The sequence below is a fragment of the Neolamprologus multifasciatus genome, chromosome 12 (genome assembly GCF_963576455.1).
Source record: "Neolamprologus multifasciatus chromosome 12, fNeoMul1.2, whole genome shotgun sequence".
In the NCBI taxonomy this organism is placed as follows: Eukaryota; Metazoa; Chordata; class Actinopteri; order Cichliformes; family Cichlidae; genus Neolamprologus; species Neolamprologus multifasciatus.
The window spans coordinates 27,331,264-27,348,483 of NC_140450.1; the positions used below are offsets into that span (position 1 = coordinate 27,331,264).

General features: G+C 39.8%; 1 protein-coding gene across 3 annotated transcripts in view; it reads right to left on the reverse strand.

Moving 5' to 3' along the window:
* The window catches only part of LOC146507171 (glutathione hydrolase 5 proenzyme-like), a 46,802-nt gene extending 36,124 nt beyond the window's left edge, over window positions 1–10,678 (reverse strand). Inside the window, exons 1-13 of one of the 3 annotated variants that reach the window (XR_014877236.1) lie at window positions 10,318–10,519; window positions 9,808–9,935; window positions 9,623–9,718; window positions 8,693–8,879; window positions 8,450–8,610; window positions 8,075–8,221; window positions 7,710–7,840; window positions 5,986–6,170; window positions 5,695–5,786; window positions 3,925–4,031; window positions 3,668–3,778; window positions 3,045–3,575; window positions 214–2,308 (exon numbers count right to left, since the gene is read on the reverse strand). Coding sequence is in view for 2 of the 3 variants with exons in the window: in XM_085180596.1 (XP_085036722.1) it covers window positions 3,429–3,575; window positions 3,668–3,778; window positions 3,925–4,031; window positions 5,695–5,786; window positions 5,986–6,170; window positions 7,710–7,840; window positions 8,075–8,221; window positions 8,450–8,610; window positions 8,693–8,879; window positions 9,623–9,718; window positions 9,808–9,935; window positions 10,318–10,484 (1,659 nt within the window). In the remaining variant the exon portion in view is untranslated. Of the gene's footprint in view, window positions 1–213; window positions 3,576–3,667; window positions 3,779–3,924; window positions 4,032–5,694; window positions 5,787–5,985; window positions 6,171–7,709; window positions 7,841–8,074; window positions 8,222–8,449; window positions 8,611–8,692; window positions 8,880–9,622; window positions 9,719–9,807; window positions 9,936–10,317 lie in introns of those variants that run through there. The other 2 variants (XM_085180596.1, XM_085180597.1) reach the window with 2 other exon arrangements.
* Between the last annotated feature and the right edge of the window lie 6,542 nt (window positions 10,679–17,220).

A 17,220-nucleotide genomic window follows, 5' to 3' on the forward strand; every position in this document is an offset into this window, starting at 1 on the left:
TTTTTTTTAATATATTTCAGTTTCACCATAGCATAGCCTCTGTGTACATCGATTATAAGCAGTGAAGCAGACTGCTGAAAGTATACCTGCAGATGGGGAAATGACGGCTCCTGATTGTTGAAGCAATCATTAAAAAATCATCACTAGATATATAATAAATGTTTGCTGTGTGTTATATGTGTGTATCCGTAATTTGTCCGATTGTTGCTGTAATGATTTGTGTTATTGTTTCGGTGTTTTGTCACTTGTCCAACTCAGTAGTTACAATAACGACTATGAAACTGAGCCCTGCGACCCGCTGTTAGCTTGAGCAATAGAGAAAAAAGGGAAGCGGCCGATGGGACAACGCAATAAAACAGAAAATAGATCAGTGAATGTAGTTCACAGTCAGAGCGGACACCTCTTTCCATGTCGAATGTTTACTGGGAGTAATGGAGAAGGCTGTCCACCTGGTTTGTAGTTTGTTTTCATGTGTCAATGTCAAACTCTTCCTTGTTGTAGCCTTTGTGTATCTGTCTCATGCCCAACACTGACTGCCAATAAATGAACCAATTCAAACTAAGAGCAGATGTTGGGTTTTATTTTAACAGTCAAAGTACACACCAAAAAGCTGGAACATCTGGGTCACCAGAAGAGCCTGCACCTGACCCCCAAAAGGAAGATTTATTTATTTATGCAGATTAGACTGCAAATAGGGCAATCAAAGAAATCAGCTCAGCCCGTGCTGTTTGGGATTGGTTATTGGAATGTCGTGCTTGTTTCCCAGCCAGCGGATCATCTGCGCTGCTGTGAACTGTCAGGGAAATGCCTGAACTGCCACTGTTTGCCAGGGAAAAGCAGGGTGGTCATCGCATGAGGCCCTACCCATGATCCTCTCCTGGCAACCTTTTGTTCCTGCTGCCAGACATGGTAATGTGACATTTGCAGCAGGTGGCTCCTATAAGGTCAGGGCACAGTGTGACTGTCACACCCCCCGAGGTCCAAATACCATGTGACGGGGCAAAGCAGCCCACCCTAAAAATCACCAGGATCTTATCATCTGACCTTTTCCCTTCAGGATTGATTTATTTTCCTGTATTAGGAGTAAAATAACATTTTATCTGTGTTGCTGTGAGAATTGATTGCGTGCTGTAGGTGTTCACTGGAAAGTGCGTCAAACTTTCGCTCAGCAAACGTCTCTGCTGAATGTATGAGTCAACGTTTGATCAGATTATCTTGTTCCAACTGCTACAATGTCCCCCACAAAAAATTTCAAACTGATCAATGAGAAACAATATAGACAGGCTGCACAGACTACATTACGGTGCAGGGGAATGGATTTACAGAGCACACATCAATAACAGTGACCTCAGGTTGGAGGGAGAGCCCAACAGCAGAAGGGCACATTGGTACATCCACAAAAAAGCCATTACTGCCCAGCTGTCAAACATCGACTGCGACCAGAATTTATTTTTTCCTTTTGTTTACTTTATTTTCAACTGTGTATTCATTTTTTAATCATTTTGGTTTTATAAAAAAAAATAGAAACCAGATTTTCAATGCATCTATAACATTTTAAGGTAAAATTTCAAGTACTGACCATTCAACCATTTATTATAAAAATGAGCAACTTTGAAGATGTATCCATTACTATTATACACACAGGGAATATGTTTTGCACAAATGCAAAATTTTCATTTGATATATGTACATAAAATAAACAGTGACAAAGCAGCTCATGTGCAAAAGGTAAAAATGCTATGCATGAACAGCTATTTATATGTCAGACATAAGAACCTCTGATCCAAAAGAAAAAAAAACTAAAGTCCAAAGAAGCAAAAAATATTTAGTATTTCATTTTTTTTTAAAAGAATTTTAACCTCCTAAAACCTAAACTCTTTCATGGCATGCATTTTTAATTTCTCTTTCCTATTTGGGCTTTTTGGGACCTGATGAATGTAAAAAAAGTACCTGATTTTTTTTTTCCTGATTTTTGTTTCTGAGAAAAATGAGATCCACATAAGAGGACATTCTATTTAAATTTCGATAGAACAGTGGCAGTATAATGTCCTCGTAAGTGGATATCAGGCCCTTGTAGAGCAAAATTTAGTATTTTGGTCTAGACAAACCAAAATGTGATGTCCACTGATGTGGACGCCATGTCCTAGTAGGTTAAATTGAATGACTTCACAAATGATGCCACAAACCCTGCGACCAAATGGACGAATATCTCAATTTAAGACAACATTATGAATTAATCTCTATAGTCTGTTACATCTAGATTTTGTGAAGCTGACAATGACAATCACACCAGTGTTGGTGGTTTAGCCTATTTAGTTGTAATTGTGAGTTTTACAAAGCCTGAATATACAAGAGGGACACGGGCACTGTGAAGTTACCCACTACTTTGTAGTGTTCTATTTCTAATGTTTTATGCCTGTCACCATTTTTTTGTTTCATCCATCTGAACAATCATGTGAAGCATAGTTTACAAAACATGTAATCTATAAGACTTAAAAGCAAGAACTGAGCCTATAAATCCACCACAATCGAGCCGTTTTCCCACAGATTTCTATACAACTGTCTCTAGCTGGCCCGATGCTTAGAAAGAACGCAGGTTTAAGTAATTATGTGCTTCTTTCACTTCTTTTATCAGCAGTCTATGTGGATGATTGGGTTTTTTTTTATTCAGTCTTTTGGTGCCATGTCCAAATTTTGGCATCAAACAAAGAATATTTTTTGAATATCTGCATGATTGTGAAATTCTGGACTTACATCAACATTTAAGAGAAAGATTTGGCTGTTAAATATCAGACCAACTATTATCCTAAATTGGCTGATAAAAATTTAGATAATGAAATTCAATATCAATATATCCCCAATAATTTATAAAATATAATAACATTTTTTCAGTTTTTATGATGTATTTGTTTTCTTTGTACTCTTTTGGCTTTATGATTTGAACATTGAATTATTTTATCATTAGACTCAGTTTTGTTATGCACATGCCTGAAACACGAGTGTAGTATCATGTACCTTACATATGTATCTGTTGCTTTTACAACAGAAAACCTGAAAGAAATGCCAGAAAAGAGAGAAATGGCAGAAGTACCAGATGGTAAAATGTGTACAAATAAGCAGAAGAGTGAAAGGGGGGGGGGGGGGGGGGGTCAGGCACAGTCACAGATAAGGCTGTTGCTTCTTCTTGTGCAGCAAAATCCATCATGTTACTGTTAGAGTCAGTTGTGTCTAGAGGCCACGAGTTCAACTGCTACATGCTCCTGTAGGTACTCAGCTGAAGAAGACAGATAATCAGCATCTTGTTCAATGATATTCCAGCAGGACAGACACCATCTGCTACAGATTTTGTGATTTTGTGGTTTTGTGGCTGCACGAATTGGTATAACCTTAAAGCTATGCTATTAAACTAACATCCCTGGTTTTTGGCCTCAGTAACCAGCTGCTTTGCCTTTTTTCCTTTCATCAGACCATGCAGAGATACAGCTGTCCTCCTTTTCCACAGCATTAACTACATTGTAGAAACGTGTTGCTGGTTGATGATTGTGTCCCTTTTTCTTAAGAGCCTCAATTACATCCTGAAGTACAAAGAGGAGAAGAGATTCCGATAGAACAAAAGCAGAATTTCTTATTGTGCTATCATTTAAATACACTGAATATTTACACGTACCTTTTCAAAGTTGGGTTCAAACTTTACTGCATTTTCAGAGTCGACATAAACAACTGGAGTATTAATTGCGTCCTTAAGGCTCTTTCCAAACCAAAGGTGGTTTATGAGTGCCTTGAAGAGAAATAGTAGAATACATTGCAGTCTTTCAGATGGGAAAGTAATGATTAATGAATGGATTAGGGTGGAAATGCCTCTGACTACAATGTTTACTCTAACACCAAAGAGGGTTTGCATCATTTTATCTCCTGGACACATACCGAGGCCATTCCAGTAGTGATCATATTCCCACCAGTCGATCCAATCACCAGTGTCTTCGACTGAGACTTCAGCAGAACTGGAGCCATAGAGGAGGGAGGCTGCTCTCCTGAGAAATACAACAAAAGCCTTGAGTGACAGCACAAAACTACAATCCACACTCATCACTGTTAGGAGAAAAATGATCACAAAATGATTGCTTCTGAATGATGTGAAGCAGAGGGTGAAGGGCATTTATTCAACCCTGACATGTGCCATTTACTTTTGTTCCGCATCTGACATCAGACACTGATGGAAATGTTCACAGAACTATTTCTGTGCAAAAAATATTCTAAAGTTCAGCCTAATACTTCAGCAGGCAACACTAATTAAGTGGATATCTATAAATAGTTAGTCTCTCTTAGTACAAAGGACACTCTCCATATTGAGACTCAATAAAAAACACTGTCTGGAAATGAGAAATTTCTTCTAATTTGAAAAACTGAAAGATATCCACAGCTCCTAAAGGTGTAAAAGGTGCTAAAGCTTCATATTAACTAGGTCTAGAATTTTTGCAAGGAATTTGTAGTTACACGGGATTTTGTCCCTCCATCACATAGATTCAAGCTATCTTTTGTAAGTGCCTGTAAGCGCTGCTGCATTTTATTGAGGGAGGTTGTAGATGAAGTGCAGTACAGCCGTAGCCATGAACCCCTGCTTTGGTACAGAAGAGCTTTTAGCATTTAGCTAACAATAGCATGCTAATTTTAGCTAAATGCTAAAATGCCAACATGCTCACAACCTAACATGCTAATATTAAATATGCATTTTTATCATGTATATAAATACCTCAATTACATCAACATATCTCTATTACAATTACTAGCAAAAACACCATTGTGTATTTTAGTGGTGACTTAATCAATACACAGATGCAAATGTTGGTCACCTTTAAGTTAGGTATAGGTGGGGTACACTGAACATGACATGTGAAACAAAAAAAACGGAGAACGTAACGTCGCATTTGCAGAGGGATGATTGAAAAAAGAAACATAAAAATTACTGTATTAATAATATTAATAATCGCTGTATGTGTGACGATGTTTGTGCAAAGTTTTGTTCAGATTAGTCCACCGGTTAAGGAGGTGATAGGGTACATACAGACATATATACATAAATATGCTATAATCATTATAGTAAGTTGCAACCTTCCTAATTGTTTTGGAACTGTGGAAATTTCTCTGTATTTATGTAACTACAAGTGTGAAGTCTCTCCTTTGGGCCCCAAACTGTCCCAGTGACCTAGATGAGCAGCTGGCTGGCACTGACATTACCTGATTTTGAGGAATATGTGTCTTAAAGTTACGGCAGCCTCATCTGAATCTTTGACATAATTACATAAAAGAAAAATATGTTGTGTCAGGAAAATGATTTCAGAACTGTGAGATAATAATAGGTCACAACAAGATGTGTTTACACATAGTTTATCTTGTTTATCTTGACGTAAGGTAGGATAACGTTTTGGAGGGTTTTTTGTATCAAGCTCCTGAGTCACCCGTTGCTCCAGTTTAAAACTGGTCTCACAAGATTTGTCTAACAATGAGGCAGTGTTTCATTAATCCCACTGCTGAAAGGGAAAATAACAGTTACCACTAAAAAATAAACTCTTTGTGCCATTAGTAAAAAGCCATTGAAAGAATCCTCACTGTGCCACCTCTTCTGCCCAATGCTCTCCCGTGATTGCTTGAGTTTCATAAATATTAAATGTAAAATGGATCGTGCTGATCCTTTACCTGTAGAGATACTTTCAGCTCTTCTACAGAAGTCATGCAACTGGTTGTTGAGGATGATTCCAGTACTTGGAGAGAAGACTTTGGAGCCAAATCTGTAAAGAAAACAACATTAAATCAACTAGATCTACACCCTGTGACGCAGACAACACAAACTCATTCTGCAGTACAGCCATTGTACAAAGCAGCTTCTAAAAATAATCTCTTAAACCTTTTTAATCTTTCAGTTTCAAAGGAAGACACATTTTTGATAGCTGCTTCCTAACAGTGAAACAGATTCATCCAGACACTGACATGTGGTTGATGCTGCTGGTGACAGACACAGCGGATCCATCTTCGGTCAGCACAGACACATGTGTGGTACCCATGCTCTCCAGATACGGAGTGATGCCGTAATACTGGAGATCGTGAGTCTTGTCGCTGCTGATCAAGATCCGTATGTTGTCTGCAAAGCTACCCTCTGTGAAATTCTTTGCCATCTGTTAGAAGTACAGATGGCAAAAAAACAAACGCATTAGAGAAAATACAGGAATATCAAGACAAACAACAAATTAGAACAAATCTAAAAGGGATTTGAGCTCATCTGCTTTTAGAACTCTTATTTTTTACTTATTTCAAACATTACACCGCCTGTCAGAATTATCATGTTGAAATGAAAATGCAGATTTACGGGGGAAAGCACTCTATGCAGTAATGTGAAAAACTAAGTACACCCTTACTGCTTCCATAAGAATTAAGAGGGTAAGTAGCAGCCAGATGCTGTTAATCAAATGCACTTGATCAGATGTAAGAGTGAGCACACATACATGTATAAAAGAAGACGTTTGCTAGTCTAGAGTGTTCCATTGCGTTAACACAATGCTACAATCTTGCCACGACTGGAAATTGCTGTAAATTTACCCTAAAGTCAAATTGTGCATTGCTCAAGGAAATTGATATAAACTAGAGAAAACCTCTAAACTCACAGTACAGCGAGGAAAGACTAACACTAATAGCTTGTTTAGAAGGGTTGACAGAAGAAGGCCTCTTCTCCAAACCACCTCAACTTGAGGAGTAGTGGCTGTACTCTGAGCCCCTCCTGAGCTCCTCATCCTAACTCAGAGGCTAAGCACAGTCACCCTTCAGAGGAAGCTCATTTTCACTGCCTGTATCTCTTCCTTTCTCACTACCCAGAGCTTGTGATCATAGGTGAGAGTAGGAATCTATAGACTGAGCAGTAAATAGACAGTTTTGCTTTCACACTCAGATCTCTCTTCACCACAACAGACCGCTACATTTTCTGCTTCCAGAGGTGAGGCTGTATGTAGGCGTTTGGTTCAGCATGAATTGGACGACAGTCAAAGGCAGAGGCTTTGTTGGTGTGTTCCTCAGTTACTGAAACTGACTTTGGGTTCATGGAACATCACCAACACCAGAACTGACCAAAACCAAACACAGCATATCATCACAAACACCTCATAACGAACTGTCAAGCACAGTAGTGGAGGAGGGACGGTTTGGGCTTTGGCACCTTGTGAAGCATGTAAAAGGCAGACATTTTTTTGCAAACGTTCAGTTTCGCAAATGTTCAGTCATGATCCAGACCCTAGAGAGGGCCAGATTCCTCCACAGTAATGTGAGAGACTGATAAAGCCGTATAGAAAATGATTGTTTTAAGATAGTGTTGCTAAAAGTGGTTCAACACACCACTGAATCATGGGGTGTACTTAGTTTTCTACAAGACTGTACAGCAAAGGTCCTGCAAGTTCTTTTTCACATTACTGTACAGTGAAGGGGGAATAATTACTTGATCCCCTGATTAATTTGTAAGTTTACAAAGAAATGTCTCTAATTTATGGTACTTTTGTTTTAACAGAATATCAACCAAACATCCAGAAAAAAAAAAACCACACATTACATAAAAGTTATAAACTGATTTGCCTGTTATTGAGTGAAATTAGTTTTGGTAAAACATGAATTTCTACTTGTTGGAGAAACCTAATGCCTGAATCTTCTTGGTGGTATTTTCAGATACTTACTTTATCTGAGTGGAACTTTGGATCTCGGATATGTTTCTTTAATCCATTGGAAAATTTGAAAGCTTCAATATAACGATGATAATATAATATTTTTTCATCAGTCGTCTTAAGTTCTGAGTTCATTTTATATCCTGAAAATATAAACAATTGTTATTTATTTTATTTAAAAATATATTCTCACTGTATCACACTTGTAAAGATTTAATAGGACCTGTTTCTTCCATGCAAAAAACACCATATGCAACAACCAATAAATGCAATAAATTGAACAGCTCAGCTCAAAAAATAAAATGATCCAAAAGCATCACTTCGTGATTTCAAAGTATAGATGATCAGAATCTCTGCAGTCAGTGTCTAACAGGAACCTTTCATGATGTTAAGGATGAGGCTGAGAATGATTCCTCCGGCAGGGGGTGGAGGGAAGTACATCTGGTACTCTCCCAAAGGAACAGCCCACGCATCAGTCACCGTAACTTTATATGAGGCCAAGTCCCGCAGTGTGAGTGTTCCTCCTGAGCAAAAACATTGAAACAAATGGTTCTGCTAAGCACAACTGAACACAGTGCATCTCATAATCAAAACTTTTAATGGATCCAGACAGCCCACAGTGTAGCCTATGAGGGATAATGGCAGAGATTCACAGAGCTAATTGATTTGTTCGTTTGTAATTAGATCATTGTGCCTGGCAGACATAGAAAATGGTCAGAAAAGAGAGCAGGATAAAACCTGTCTGACAATACCTTCTTTCTGTATGTCACTGATTAAATCCTTTGCTATTGTTCCGCTGTAAAACACATCTGGTCCCTCGTTTGCGATCATCTCCAAAGTGTCAGCCAGTTTCTCAAATTTCACAGTATCACCGGCTTTAAGAAGGTTTCCGTTCTCGTCTGAATATAGTTTCCTAAAAGACAAAGACAGGGAGATAAAACATTAATTGCTTGCTCCTCATATTTTTGAACTCACATTGTCGACATATTTCATACCGCAGTGAGTGGGTGCTGCTTGTATTGATGGTTGGGAGGTATAGACTTTGGACGTAAGGAAGAGGGAATCCTTCCCTGGCCAGTTTGATGGTCGGCTGAAAGAGGTCGGCCCACGGCAACTTCCCATAAAGCCGGTGTGCCTCTGCATAACCTCGAATTTCCCCAGGAACCCCAATCCATCTGCTATCTGATCACAGTAACACATACATTTACTCATGTTTTGAGTTTACTGTAACTCCTTTATCATCCATATGTAGTGCTTCTCTACTCTATCTGAGCACTCAAAGCGCTTTATACAACTTGTTCATTCACCCAATCACTTTGCTAGGTTTTTAGTGCTATCTAACTAACATGCATCCGTCGAGCTTCTCGATGGATGCATCAGAGCATATTTGGCATGCAGACTGGAGCAGACTGGGATGGAAACAACCTTCCGGTTAGTAAGTGACCCGCTCTACTACCTGAGCTACAGCCACCCCATATTTCTATTTGACTATTTGTTTTTACATGTCTACAGTTTTCCTGGTTTAATAATGTTTACACAATATCATTTACATACTTTACTTTTCATTTATGTCCGCCTACATTTACACTAAACTGAATAGAAGATTAATCACTTTGCTGTTCCAGCACTTGTGATCTTGCAGTGCCTTGGGTATGTAACCACAGCTACTTGAAGTCATCCCTGTCAAAGAAAATATATCTGCAGAATGGTCTGACAGGATCTGCTGCTTATGTCATGACAAACCACCAAACATAAGTCTTTAAACTTTGAGCGCTGAGCTTGTAAATTCATTACTCAATGTGGAGCTTCTCAAGCCGGTAATTAGGCATGACACATGGAAAGATTAAAACAAGAAAGACAGCCTACAAAAGACGCAGGGGAATAAAAAACTGATGCAGAAGTCTTATAAAAGAAAAGCAGCCTACCTTTTTTTACTTGAATAGTGCTGTTACATGACTTAAGCAGGTCAGGGTTCAAGTTTGCAGGGGCGGTCTCTCTGGAATTGATGATTTTCACTTTACCTTTGAAAAGATGAGACATTATAACTTGATTCTTCCCGGCAGGCCTGAAGCGCTGCATTAGAATAAGGGGAGTGAGGGTGTCTTGTTACCAGAGACGTCCATAATTGTGAATATGGACCCCCCTCCGATACCAGCACTCTGTGGATTCGTGATTGAGGTGCACAGAAGCGCAGCAATGGCGCCATCTACTGGCGAGCCGCCTTTCTGAAGAATGTCCCTAAATGAACAGAAGAATGTCCTTCATCACTTTGCGTTCCTATTTTCGTTGTCGAGTGCGCCTTAAAAGTAGGGAAATGTTTTGCAAATCACCTCCAATTTCCTCTCTTATGAAATGTTACATGGTTATGTAATCGCATACTGAAGCGTGCTAAGGAAGCTTTTTTATCATTTAAAATGAACTCATTACTTGGGTGAGGAGCTGCCTCGTAAATAGAGAAATACCATAATCCTCCACTTCCGTGATGATGATTATCCAGGTTAAGATCCCCAAAATGTTTTAGTGTTTGCCAAACTTTGGTTAAAAAAAAACAGCATATTTTGCATTAGTTGGAACATAGTAAAGAGAGCAATTTGGTTGAAAAGTTTCAAATGTCACTCACCGTCCGATCTCTGAACATCTCCCTGAGTCTGCGGCCACTGCAGCTTTCGAGAAAGTGCCAGTTGGGCATTTGCGTCTCGCAAGTACAGCAATACACACAATTATAGCAACCAAGCAGAGTAGTATCAGTGCGCAACAAGTGTACACTCTTGCCTTAGACCTCGCCATGGCTGTTGTTTCTCTGTGTCACCACTTCATCTGACCGACTACTTCTCTAAGATTTTACAACCTGATGAATAAATTGGGACGTGCCTGGCTCCACCCACCGCGATAAGCGCGCGGAGTGGAGGACAGGAAAGAAACAAGCTGCTGATCCAGTCTCAGAACTTTGCGCAGAGGAATCACAGAGTTGATAGAGTCGAGTAGCTCGATAAAACGTGCTTATTAAAAAAATAGTGCAGCATTTTGGGATTTGCTGGAGATGCACAAAAACATTACAGCTTAAATCGTCAAGAATGTGAGGTTTCATGGGAGGAGGGGTTCTTCTTTTAGTCTGGAAGCTGCTTTTTGTGTGATATCTTCACAAGTGTTTAAGCAAATGTCTGCCTTTTACATAAACCAGCCAGGGCCTGTCACAATGATATTCAGGAAGAAGTCGCAGGTAACAGTGTCATATCATGTTCCTAGATGTTGTTGTGCTTGTTCTACAAGTGAGGCTCGTTTAGAAAGGAGAGTGCACGGCTGTAGATTTCCCTGTGGTGGAGCCCAGAATGATTGTACGGTGTCCAGCTTTTGTTTTAACAATAGGAACATATATTATAGACATACTCCAGATACTCCAGATCTCCAAAATAACCTTCTTTTGGACCTCATTGCAAGCTTCAAAAATATGATAAAGCTGACAGATGTGCTCTGGAAAGTAAAAATGATTTCATCATCACTAAAATGTGTTTGCAAAAGAATTTGCAAAGTCATGCTGATTCATCACGAAACACTGAATCAAACTCCTTTATAAGTTAAAAGTATCCCTATTAGTATTGGTATTGGCAATAGTGGCCCGGTATTTACTTGGTTTCAGATCAATACCAAAATGTATTGCATTGCACAGCACTACCAAACTCTCAAACCACAGGCGATGGGCGAACCATGAGAAGGACCTCCCAGCTCAGTGAAGAGATTATGAGACAAAAAATGGATATAAGTCAATATTACCTTCAAGGTAAAGTAATCACCCATGGCAAATTTGGAAACTGTTGGCAGTTGACTATCTTCAAAACATCTGCATTTGTTTTGCAATTTTCAAGTAGGCTCATGTGTTAAAACTACCTGTGCAAGCTCTTAGTTTTAAAGTGGCTCAAAGTACTTCCCAAAGTCTGCATAGGCCCATCTGCTCAGTGTCCTCCTCAGTCACGCTGGTTACCATGATTTCTGGTACAGTTCAGTTTGACTTACACCCACAGTGTATCAGTGGAATTCAGCTGTGTGTGTGTGTGTATCAGTGGACATAATTTTATACATAAAGGTTGGAGTGTGGCTATGAAGAAAGCTTTTCTTAAAAAAAAGTTTAGGGACAGTTTAGGACATAATTACAAAACTTGTCCCATCCTGACGACCTCTTCCACTGTGATCTGGACCAATCTGTATTTTGTCTCTTCTACACCCTCCAACTTGAACTTAAGTATGTGAAATATACTTTTATCAAGATTAAAGAGAGTCCTGCTTGTTACTGACTTTAATGTAAATTAACTTTACTGTTAACATTCCTCGTCTTTTACTTTGAAAGGTACACATAGAAATAGTATTGGACATTCCTTTCTTTGCTACAGGCCCGGTGGGCTTCTAGTAAAGTTGGCAGTATTTACATCAGTGTTATCTAAAGCCTGTCCATCATAGACAGTGAATCCACCAGTTGGATCTTTTAATGAATTTATTTGATGGTTCTTGGTTCCAGTCAGCTCTGTACATTTATTAGCCCCAGTCTTGGTTCCTGTATGACTGTAGCACTGTAGCACACACACAGTGAAAGGGAGGAAAAAACACACAGTCGGTAGTTCACCGACACAGATACAGAGGAACCATCTCCCACAGAGTGTGCACCAGTCTAGTAGAAACTGAAGCATAAGTTACATGACTCTTCTATAATTAACACATCAACTGTGAGCATTCCCTATTTCCCTTACCTATCTCTCATGTTGGCCACACACCTGAGACTATTCAGACAGATCTGTTGATAACAGATAATTATGTTGTTTTCTAAAGCAAACTTGCATTTGACAACTGAAGAGCATTTTAGGCCAGTAAGTTTCTTTCTGGAATCAGTGGGCCATTCAGAGTTCATTGATGCACGCTCATTAAATGAGACCACCTCTTCCTTAAAAATCAAGTCTGCCAACTTTGACTGAAATGAGTCGAAACACAAGCATTTAAAAAAAAAGTAATAAGAAAAATGTATCGATTTATTTGAACTGATGAAAGATGAAAAGCATTCAGTTATGTTACACGCAATAACTCCATTTGATGTTACATCTTTATGATATGTGTGATCAGTGGGAGCAGATGACTCCTCAATGCCTCATTGAAAGACCTTGTGGTTCATTAAACATGCATCTCCCTCCCACCATCACCACCAAAGAATATTGTAAATACAATGCAGTAAACAAAGTGGTGGCCTTCCTGTACCGTGTCACATTTCTGCAGTTTCAGAACCTCAATAGAAGCCCCACATGGACCAGAAGAGTGGTTTTCTTTCCATCACTTACCTTCCTTAGGTTTTTGTTTCTCCTATGCCAAACAAGAATCTATTAAAGATCCTTTTTTGTCTACTCTGACACATCTGAGTAGATGGGGCGATCGTGGCTCAAGAGTTGGAAGTTTGCCTTTTAATCGGAAGGATGCCGGTTCGAGCCCCGGCTTGGACAGTCTCATTCCTTGTGTTCTTGGGCAAAACACTTCACCCGTTGCCTACTGGTGGTGGTCAGAGGGCCCGGTGGCGCCAGTGTTTGGCAACCTCGTCTCTGTCAGTGCGCCCCAGGGTGGGTGTGGCTACAATGTAGCTTGCCATCACCAGTGTGTGAATGGGTGCATGACTGGATGTGTAAAGCGCTTTGGGGTCCTTAGGGACTAGTAAAGCGCTATACAAATACGGACCATTTACATCTGAGTAAAGTGCTCAGGCATTGAAATTAAGTTTTAATTCACACGGAAAATACCTGACTCATTCACTATCTGTGTATAAAAGGCTCTGGGATTTTATGTCTATGTTCTGCAATAGGGCTTTGGAGCGTGATGTCACGGGGGTGGGCGTGGAAAGGATTTTGGCCCGATCCGCCATTTTGGGGTCTAAACAAAGCGCAAGCGAAAAAGGAGCGAAGGCACACACAACAGCCATGGTTCGTTCTTGCTGTGTGGTCTGCTGCAATGTTCGATCGCACGACCGGCAAGAGAATGGGGTGTGTGTGGGGTGGAGCCATAGGAAATGACGTAGGTAGAAGTTTAGGGTACCGCGCTGCTAATCCAGAACATTGGCTGTGTCCCATTTCAGGGTCTGCACGCTTGAAGTACGCGCACTACGCGTACTACGTACGGTGCGTACTATAAGTACGAGAAGTGCGGAAGTGAGAGGCTTGTGAAATGGGACGGTATATGCTTCGTCGCGCTGTTCAGGTTGCCTAGCAACCATGATACTAACCGCGAGACACGTTACATACAGCTTTGTTTGACAGAAATGAAGGAGAAAATTGTTTTGTTGGTCAATCATTTTTGTCATGACATCACTTTGATTAGTTGAGTATCTGAGGCTGAGACCACAGGACTGTAAAACATGATTCAAGGGCTTCATTTCTGTACTGAACAGTCATTTAAGATTAGCTAGTAAATAATAATTAGTTAATGTTGTTCATGAGACTAAAGTCATCTCACTATGGTAATGTAAATATAATATGGCCAATATTATAGTATTGTCAGATTATTATGATATATATATATATTCTATATCACTAACTTTCAGCTTGTTGTGTTTCTGGATATATGACTGACTGTAATTATCCATAAAATCATCAGATTCTCTGTAAGATTAAGGTCGACTATATGTATATTTAGAAGTAGAGGCTTTAAAACCAAGTTAATGCTGAAAGTACAAACATCACTAGTGTCACATAACTTTGCCGACATGTGGCCAACAGCAATGTTTTAATGTTCTTCATTATTAAACATTCGCACATGAATAAGTGACGTCATATTCAGTACTTACTTTTGACAGTTCACTCGCTCCCTTCTGCTGTATTTTGCGGCAAAATTATCCACACCCACCGCCGCGCTATGAATTGTGGGATATATGGGACCACGAAGCGTGCACCGGACCACGCTTGATATTTGGGGAAATCGACGGCGCATCTAGAGTATGCATTTGAAGTACACTTCGAATTGGGACAGCCGTCGTCGCGTGGCGGTGACGTAACCGCACTTAAAATGCGTACTTCAAGCGTGCAGACCCTGAAATGGGACACAGCGAGCGATTGATTGTAGAAAACATGGACGACGCGACAGCTCCCCAAAAATGAAGCCAAAACGTCTCTATCGCCCCCTGGTGTCTGGCTGCAGTATAGGTCATAAACCCCGCCTCCTCCATGTTAGCGGATGGGACTGGGGTCAGACTAAAATAAATTAATTCTCCTTAGATAATTTTTTTCCAAAGATTCTTTCTTTTGTTTTCAATAGTTCTCATCACGCTGATTGATGTTCAAGGGGTCTCCTTTCCCATAGGTTCGATTCTAATTCCTACCGCGGTGATGTTAAATTGGGGCTAAACGTCATCATAAGAGCTTTGACTGACAGCTGCAGTCACGGAGAAACTTGCGTATCTCTGTTCGCGAATAGCAGATAGAGCGTAGGCTCTGAGAGGACGCCCAGCGTTTACGCTACGAAAACACGACCGAGTGTTTTAACCTGACAGCCTGATGTGTTCTTCAGTAAACTGGACTACCCGACAGAAGGACCCGAGGCCCCGCTGCACTTTTTCGGTAAGTTAAACGTGTTTGTAAGCTAATCCGTAACTACCGTCCTTAGCTAGCTCCTGAGACCTAGCTAGCTAAAATGAGCACTCGGCTGTCAGGGTTCGTTTAGCTGTGCAGGTGAATGAATTTACTAAAGAAATCAAGAGAAACGCCCCGGGCCGCTCAGTCACTAATTACTGTTACTGTACTTTTATTACAAGTATTATACTGTAAAAGCAACAGGCTGCACTCTGCTTCAGCTCCTGTGCAGAGCTGAATATTAAATATGTGCAAACAACAGCATGTTTTCAGTCTCTTGCCACATCTGTAAAGACAGTAACAATTTTTTTAAAAGCTTGTACTTCAGTAACTCCTCATTAATCAGGAACTATGGATTAAAGTACTGTAGTGTACTGTAATACTGAAAAAAATGTAAAAGAACTTCAGATCCTGAGTGTGTGAGGACAGAAGAATCAGCTTTATTTCAATATTGAGGGATAAAATTTATATCTGAATTTGATGGTTCTGTTGTCTTTGTGATTACAGGAGCTGCCCTCAGATTCAGACCTCAGCCCCATCGAGTGACAGCAGACAGATCATCCAACATGTTCACATGTTAACTGCAAAATGAACTGATGAAAACAGTGCAAAGGTTAAAGTACCACACGTGCTGTAGTGAAAGCTGCAGCTGTTTTATTGATAAAGTTAAAGACAAAAAACAAAAGGATTAATCACTCATGTAACTGTGTCACTATATATCAGCATTAACAGGACCTCAGTTTTGTGTTTCACAAAGCTGCTGATCTCAGACCTGCACAGCTTCCGTTTTAAACACTTGATGTACTAAGTTGCATGAAGAGCACGTGAGATTTTCTCTAACACAATTAAATAAAACCTGATGGAGGTCAAAGGTCGTCACTTGTATGTTAAACTACAAACTTGTCATCTGGAATTTTTTCAGTTTTTTTTACACATAGTGTGTTATTTACCATAAAGTGATTCAGAGTTATTCATACCAGAGTAACCAGAGAGGATCACATATTTTTAAATATATAACTTTCTACAGGACTGAATATAATATCTTTATGTAAAAGTTCGGAGCCTCTGGGGAGTATCTGAGTATTTATAACATTACACAAACCAAAGGTCTCATCACAGTGTTGATGAAATGCTGGGTTTATCCATCTCCTGGGGCGGGCCTACGGAGGAGTGCTGAAGATTTCCCTGTGAGGGAGATGCTGGTGAAGGTCATGAGTCCTGCTTGATCAATGCCATGAGCTTCAGTCTTCCTGGTGTTTCTTAAATGATGCCTCTTACAGCGGGTCAACAGAACTTATGGCACAGGACAGCTGTGATGAAAGAAAGGGAAGAAGTTTCTCCAAACCTCTGGACCCAGGAAACCCAGCTTGGTCCTGATGGTCTCCCTCACTAGTTTATCTCCAGGATGAATGTAGCTGTTGAAATAATATGGACTCTATTATTAAATGAAAAGAACAAATTAGACTACACTACGGAAACGTTCTGCTGATGTTTTTAAAGTCTCCATGTTACCAGGCTGTAGAGGGCTCTGAAGATTTAAACAGTTTTAGATCCATTACACTCAGTCTTATGTTAAAATCTCAAAGGACAGCATTATATTTTTGATATTAACAGTAACTCTGGGCTTCTGTAGAGTGTGCAGCTGATCTCATCGCTGTCTAAAAATGGATTTAAAAAAAAAAACATAAGTGTTGAAGACTATTAAAAGTAGCAGGTGTGTAGCATCGCTAACTAGCTAGCAACAAGCCTCCAACACAGTGTGTATGCTAGCGGCTAATCTAACTAACGAATTAACAACAGAGTGATTTTAGAACTATAAGATGATAAGATGTGTGTCTTTTTTATAACAGTGACATGGTTGTATTTACCTTAATTAAACGAGTCGTCAGTCGCGGTAAACCAGCAAAAACAACTCGAACAGCCGGGCTACGTCA